The sequence below is a fragment of the Jatropha curcas genome, chromosome 1 (genome assembly GCF_041381405.1).
Source record: "Jatropha curcas cultivar XTBG-Jc1 chromosome 1, XTBG_Jcur_1.0, whole genome shotgun sequence".
Lineage (NCBI taxonomy): Eukaryota > Viridiplantae > Streptophyta > Magnoliopsida > Malpighiales > Euphorbiaceae > Jatropha > Jatropha curcas.
In genome coordinates, this window is record NC_143151.1 from 16449900 (window position 1) to 16457484 (window position 7585).

The following is a 7585-nucleotide window of genomic DNA, read 5'->3' on the forward strand; positions in this document are numbered from 1 at the left end:
TGGAAAAAGAGATAAAAGTCCTCAGGGTTTTCGGAGATTCCAACCTGATAGTCTCCTAGGCTCTAAGGAAGTGGAAAATCAAGGAAGAGCGTTTGGTTCCTTACCTACAACGCTTAGACGAATTGGCTCAACAGTTTGAGGAATTATCTTTCCACTACCTGCCGCGAGCCAAAAATCAATTCGCTGATGCCCTAGCCACTTTGGCCTCCATGGTTAATGTGGGGAAAGGCCAAGTTATTCGGCCCCTGACAGTTAGGCTTCAGAAGCAGCCAGCACACGTCATGCATTTGGTGGATGACAAGCCTTGGTTTTGGGATATACAGAATTACCTTCGAAACGAAGCCTACCCGGATGGATCCACCAAAACTGATCAACGGACATTGAGACAGTTAGCGTCGGGATACTTCCTTACCGGGGGAGTTCTGTATAAAAGAAGTTGGAATGGCATGCACCTAAGGTGCGTTGGTGAAGAAGAAGCCCAAACCATTATGGATTCCGTGCATAATGGGGAATCTGGGTCACACATGCACGGGATAGCCTTGGCTTGGAAAATCATGAACCTAGGTTATTACTGGTCAACTATGAATGCGGATTGTGTGAGGCACGCGCGCAAGTGCCATGAGTGCCAAATTTTCGCTAAGCTGCAAAAACGGCCTCCAGTCAATTTAAATCCAATTGCTTCACCGTGGCCTTTTGCAACTTGGGGCATAGATGTAATTGGAAAGATCCACCCGAAAGCCTCTAATGGCCACCAGTTTATCCTGGTCGCTGTAGATTACTTCACTAAATGGATTGAGGCAGCTTCCTTTTCGATGTTAAACGCCAAGAAGGCAGCACAGTTTGTACGTACCAGCATCCTTTGTCGGTATGGAGCACCATTCGAGATCATTACTGATAACGGGTCTCATTTTCAAGGAGAATTCGCTGACCTCTTAAAGCATAAGAAGATTCAGCACCATAAGTCCTCACCCTATCGCCCACAAACAAATGGGGCCGTCGAAGCCGCGAACAAGGCTATAAAAGTCATTTTGCAAAAGACGATTCAGAGGCATAGGGCATGGCATGAACAACTACCAAATGCTTTATGGGGATACAGGACTTCAATCAGAACGCCTACTGGGGCAACCCCGTACGCCCTAGTGTATGGCATGGAAGCAGTATTGCCTATTGAGCTGGAAGTTCAGTCGGCGAGGGTTATCCGGGAAAGCCAGATCAGTGAAGCAAATTGGGCTGAGAATTATCATTTGCAGCTCTTGGGTATGGATGAAAACCGATTGCGAGCGATCCACCAAACTCAAGTCTATCAAAGAAGAATGGCAAGACATTTTAACAAGAAGGTCAAAGACCGGAAACTGGAAGAAGGTTGTTTGGTTCTGAAGGAAATTAGACAACCGGTCATAGATCCACGGGGGAAGTTCCGTCCTCATTGGGCTGGACCCTATGTGTTGAAGAAGATCTTGTTAGGCGGAGCCGTTATTTTGACTGATTTGGATGGCTTGGAATTCACTAATCCATGTAATTTAGATCAGTTAAAAAGGTATTTCGTGTAAATTGTAATCATTTGCATAATGTAAAACGAACTACATTAGACCTGATTCTCTTTGAAAAAAATCATATATCGGAGATATGTAGGCAGCCCTCATTGGGCGCGGTCTAAACATTAATAATAAAAAAAAAAAATCATTTCATAATTCATTTTCTTCTTTGCCAAAAAAAAAAAAAAAGAAGTGAAAAAAACCCGCTAAGTTGAAAACCCAAAAGGGCGGCTTAGGCAAAAAGGGGGTAGCTCGCTAAGCTGAAAACCCGAAAGGGCGGCTTAGGCAAAAAATTAGAGCTTGAATAAATAAAAGTTGGCAAATGCTTGGAAAGTTCAAACGCCTAATGACAAAGTCAAATAATCCAGAATCAAGCAAGAGAGTCCAAAATAACTAAAGAAAGTGTAAAGCATACATCAAAAGATAAATCCAAAGTCCCCAAACGAAAGGCAAAACAAAAAAAAAATCACAAAAGTTCATAAGAGTCTAGGTATCCCGTCGCCTCCGCGGAGCGGCATCCTCTGAGTCTTCTACTGAACTCTGCCCAGCCTTGCCTGTCCAAGGAGCCAGCACAATCTCCTCACCTGTCCCAACCTCCTCTTCAGCATCAGCCTGAACCCAACCTTCGAGAACACTCAGCAGTGCAGTCCTCCTTGGTCTTTCAATCGGCCAGACAGCGGTAATGAACCAGGCCCGGTACTCGGGAGAAGTCTGAACGCTGGTAGGATCAGGTAAAGGTCTAACCATACGGTGATCTCTAACCCAAGCTTTAAGAACAGCTCGGGTAACACCAGCAGTAATCGCAGAATCAGCTGAAATGTCATCCATAATAGGGACAGTTTGATCTATCCCCATCTGCCTCAGAACGCGCGAAGCGCAGTACCAAGTACAGTGTGTGAGGCCTAGGAGATAAACCCGAGAATGGCGAAAGCTGACCTGAATAAAGTGGTTGATATTGTACCAAGGGACGAACCATAGTATCTCATTTGGACCCAATTCAACCAGCCATGAAGTCCATGTTTCAGTAGAAGGGTGGGAGAGCAAGATTTTCCGCATGCGATATTGAGAAGAATTGTAGGGAAGGGAGGTTGGAGCAGCCACTACTTGAAGGTGATCCCTCAACCAAACCTGAATAATGGATCTTTTCCATTATAAGAAAAAAAGAGGAAGAAGAAGAATGAGGAAAGATGATAGGGAGAAATACCTGCAAAATAATGGGAGAAACGGTCCAATCGTCGAACCCTAAAGCGGCTCTGTCAAGACTTCTAATGGTCTCAGCCAGCACAATACCGCCAATGCAACCCATATCCTCCATTTGCCAAACCATAGGGCAAAGCCGCAAGTCTCCAAAACCCGGGTCCCGGTTGAATAAGAAACCAGCCAATAAGCAGAAAACCAGGGCCCGCATCCTCAGCCTCATCCGGTCAGGGTCGTCCAAGCAAGTCTCTGAAAATTCATCAATCAGAGGCAGCAGAATCGCCTTCTGATCATCCACAATCATAGCCCTAGCCTGTGGCCGGCTAAACCGAAACAAGTTCTCAAATGACTTAACATACCCAACTTTCACCTCGTGCCTAACCAAGGGAGCATTGGGATCACACCCTATAATCGCACAAAATTCCTCAAAAAGAGGGCACATTTCCTCCATCATAGCCCCAAACCGAAAAACGTGAGCCTCAGGATCCCAAAATCTAATACAGGCTCGCACAAAGTCCCAGTCAACTACTACGCCCCTAAGAGTGATAACAGGAGAAATTCCGTACCTCCCCAAATTGATCTTTTCAACTTTAGAGAGACTCCTGGTCCAGCTATGCATGCTATGATTGTAAAAGGGATTCATGTTTCTTATTTATTTATCTTTCCTGTTTTTATTAAAAAAAATAATAATAAATATAATAATAAATAAAATAAATAATAATAAGTAAAAAAAAAAAAAAAAAAAAGGAGGGAAGAGAGAGAACTGACCTAAATAGTTGTTTAAGCACAGTGTTCGAGAGTCAGAATGAAAAAAAGGGGCTGAAAGCAGCCTTTTTATTGAGAAAGTCGCGCCTAAGGGCGGCTGCCCGCGCCCTCTAAGGCGGGTATGCCCACCTGAAAGGCGGGCACGCCCGCCCGGTTAGGGTGGGCATGCCCGCCCAGCGTGGGCCCGCCCTTCCTGGGCGGACATGCCCGCCCAGCTAGGGCGGGCACGCCCGCCCAGCGTGGGCGCACATGCCCACCCAGGCAGGGCGGGCACGCCCGCCCAGCCCAGGGTGGGCACGCCCGCCCAGCCCAGGTAGGCATGAAAAAAAAAAACAAAAAAAAAAAAAAAGAAGAAGAAAAAGAAAAAAAGAAAAATAGAAATAAAAGTAGAAAATAACTTTTTTTTTCTTTCCTTTTCTCTTTCGAAAAAAAAAACAAAAAAAAAAAAGAGAAACAAAGTGTGTACTTTTTAATCCTCTTCTGCTCAAATCTAATGCATGCATACTGTCAGTATTAATCAAATACAGGTACAAATAAGTTGAGTACAGAAATACAGGCCAAGATTCAATACAGTAAAAAAAAAAGAGGGAAAGAAAGTAAAGGAAAGCAAAGAAGTCTAGCAGCTATCAGCGGCGAGACCTCCTCCTCCTCTGGTCGTCAAAAGCCTGCAGTGTCCAAGCTGAAGTTAGTTCCTCCTGCATTCCAAGGATTAGCTCCATCATCTGACGGATCAAGCCGTCAGGAACCTGGAAATCACACAAAAATACAAAGTCAATATACAAATCTCTTATGAATCCTTTTTTATGAGGGATTTACCAGTCATTACCTCATTAATGTCATCAGGAGGAAGAGCCAGGTGATTCACACGGTCCAGGGATACCTCCCTAAGAGACGAAGTACCCTCAGGAGTGTAATAGGAAATGCTGTATGGAAGGTGCAAATTGGCCAAGCCCGGATGGACAGGCCTGGTAGCCTCTGAAATAGCCTGGGGAATCCTGAAGGCACCAACCGAATGACTAGGGCCAGCTCGAGACGGACCCTCCACCGGAGTAGAAGAAGAAGGCTGGGTCACAGGCCTCCTCCTTGGAGTCCTGGCCGAAGAACCGGAAGCCCGAGAGGAACGGGTGCCAAGCGGCTGGGAAGGAGTCGACCTCGGGAGACTGTCGAACCTGGAGCCGATGGGCCGCATCAGAAACACCTGGCAGAATTCGTCATAATCTCCACCCCGGATCAATTCCATGTACGGGATACCCTCAGTATGGACATCTGTAAGAACCATCTGTTTGCCCGCTCGCATGTCCTCAGGGGGAGGAAGAGGAACGGAGCGGCAGCCCCTAACCTGGAAGTCCACTCGCTCACCCAGGTAGTAACGTCTCAGAACAGGATGTGATAAGACAAACCGCCGCCGACACAGAGCCTCTGATCGCCTGAAATGGGGATCCGCCTCAATCCAATGTTGGAGTCGGATGCCCATCGCCCCTACTTCAACCTATGTAAGAGAAGCAAATGTGTTAATAAATCTTTTTTTATTTTTTCACATAACCAAGAGAAATTAGGAATGCACTGGCCTGCCCTATGGTACAAGTATCGAAGAAGCTCCGCAGATCTCCCAAAGACTTCCGGTGTAGAATAGACTGTTGGTTAGCTCGGTACCATCTCCAAGCTAAAGGTACCAACCCTAGCCCAAGATCAGTGCGGGCCAGCTCAGGGCAGAGATAGGGAAAATACTCAAAGGCCCAAGTCTGCACAAGAAAGGAAAGGATTAATAATAAAAATAAAGGGGGGCACAGAATGAGGATATGTTCTTTACATTACCTCCCAGAAATAGTAGGTCCCACTGAGCCTACAGTGGCCTCGACTCAGATCGCACATATCATCGTACATGCGACTCAGAATAGCACCGGCCCAGTCATACTCAGTGAGGTGGGCCAAGTCCTCCAAACTCCTCAGTATAGAGGGATTAAACTTCTCTTTTCTGTTAGACCAGAAAGACGAAGCAAACAGCAGCAGCAGAGTGAATCTAGCTACCTGAGTAGCCGTTAGCTCTCCCTGTCTATGTCGGGCATAAATGCTAGGGGCTTGGGAGGATAACCAGTGCCTCGAAACACTCAGATCGGGGGAGGAATGGCTGGGTCTAACAATCCGGGGAAGGTCAATCCCTATCAACTCCGTCATTCGGTCGGGGGTAACCGCAGTCCTCCAATCGTCATACAGCTCGATCGGCCGAGTACCAAAAGGAATCCCATAAATCAATGAAAAGTCAGTTGGGGTCATCGTCATCTCGCCCCAAGAGAAGTGGAAAGTGTTGGTGGTGTCCCACCATCTCTCAGCCAACGCGCCCAGTAAACTCTTGTAATTCTGCCTACCCAGCTCGAGATTTCTTAAGAAGCCCAGGTGAGAGGGGCCAATGATGGCTCCGACCGGGTTATTAGGATCAAGTATGTCAAATGGGATCTCAGCAACAGAGGACTCGCCCACGTCCAGCCTAATGTATGCATCCTAGAAGGTAAAACAGTTTAAGGTTATCCTTTGGTTCCTAACTAAAAGATATCCTAATCCTCCCCTAGTATCATACTAATAAAAGTGGTAAGATTCAATCACAATTTGGCCTAAGGCCCAAAAAAAAATAAAAATAAAAATAAAAATCACAATTTGGCCTAAGGCCCAAAAATCACAATTTGGCCTAAGGCCCAAAAATCACGATTTGGCCTAAGGCCCAAGAAATCACGATTTGGCCTAAGGCCCAAAAAATCACGATTTGGCCTAAGGCCCAAGAAATCACGATTTGGCCTAAGGCCCAAGAAATCACAATTTGGCCTAAGGCCCAAAAAATCACGATTTGGCCTAAGGCCCAAAAAAAATCACGATTTGGCCTAAGGCCCGAAAAATCATAATTTGGCCTAAGGCCCAAAAAATTCACACTTGGCCTAAGGCCCAAAAGTACAGAAGCGAAGGGAGCTTACCTGGGCAAAGACGCCGGTCATGGAAGCATGATTGTCAGCGTCCGCCGCAAGATTGACATCGTCCACAGAAATTCCCAGAGACTCCAGGAGGTCCTCACCGCTGCTATAGCTTGGGGAAGCCATGATGAGAAAGTTGAGAGAATTTGAGAGAGCTCTTTTGATTTGGAGAGTGGAGAATAAATGAAATAATGAGTTTTTGAGCTATTTATAAGCAAATAGCCAAGAGGCGGGTCCTTTTGACGCGTCTAACATTCGCCTACAAAATTTAGTTTTCAGACAACCACCAGCGCCCATAAAACATCTTTTATGGTTGCCGGTGGGGGGCAACTGTGAATACCTAAATTTTGAGGCTCAAAGAGCCAATTCTTTCGGACTGCAAACAGCCCGGTCGGACCAGAGGTCATTCAAAAAGTTCACCGGAAGTGTGCCAATATGGTACTTGAAATGTCCGAAAAATTACGAAGATCACGAAACTGGTCTCGGAATATTTTTTGGAAGTCCGGGACTCCCGGAAAAGCCTCCGGAAAGAAAAAAAGGCACGCATGTCCGCCCGCGGGGGTGGGCATGCCCACCCTCAAGGACGGGCGCACCCGCCCTGCAAAGGCAGGCACGCCCGCCCAACCTGGGCGGACATGCCCGCCCAGCATGGGCCGGCACGCCCGCCCGCCCAGCCTGGGCGGACACGCCCGCCCAGCCCAGGCGGGCATGCCCGCCCTCGAGGGCGGGCAGGCGCGCCCGGGGTGCTTTTTTTTTCTATAAAAAGAGGCCCCGGGGCTCCATTTTAGACACAGTCTGTGTTGACGGACCTCTCTTCTCCCTTTACGCTCTTTGCGATTCTTTTATCGCTTTCTGCATTCTTTATTTTATTTTATTTTATGTTATTCTGCTTTCATTTTTTTTTTCTTGCTTTACTAAGTGGCCATTAAAATTTTAATTAATATTTCCCTTAACGAGGAGCTTAACCTGGAGTTAAGAAGCGGTCGGAGATTAAATCAGGTACATAAACTAGACTACGCTTATTTAATTTTAGCACTTCATGCATGCTTCTTTTCTACTCCTCTTAACTCTATAAGTGCATGAATGCATCCATATCATCCACTAGGCAAATAAATTGCCTCAATCAAA

At 46.4% G+C, this 7585-nt stretch overlaps 1 protein-coding gene across 1 annotated transcript; it reads right to left on the minus strand.

The window, feature by feature from the left end:
• Positions 1-3983: 3983 nt before the first annotated feature.
• On the minus strand, positions 3984-4971 carry LOC149499064 (uncharacterized). Its single transcript, XM_089721828.1, has 2 exons — positions 4324-4971; positions 3984-4243 (listed from the first exon to the last, which is right to left on the minus strand). Exons 1-2 carry the CDS (start codon positions 4969-4971, stop codon positions 4124-4126), a joined length of 768 nt encoding a protein of 255 aa, XP_089577954.1. The 3' UTR covers positions 3984-4123.
• Between the last annotated feature and the right edge of the window lie 2614 nt (positions 4972-7585).

Excerpts from the sequence above, each read along its gene's own strand:
- LOC149499064 (XM_089721828.1), bottom strand. The coding sequence starts at position 4,971 with ATGGGCATCCGACTCCAACATTGGATTGAGGCGGATCCCCATTTCAGG. Across the intron at positions 4,244-4,323 it reads CTCCTGATGACATTAATGAG|GTTCCTGACGGCTTGATCCG; the intron begins GTAATGACTGGT and ends TGTGATTTCCAG.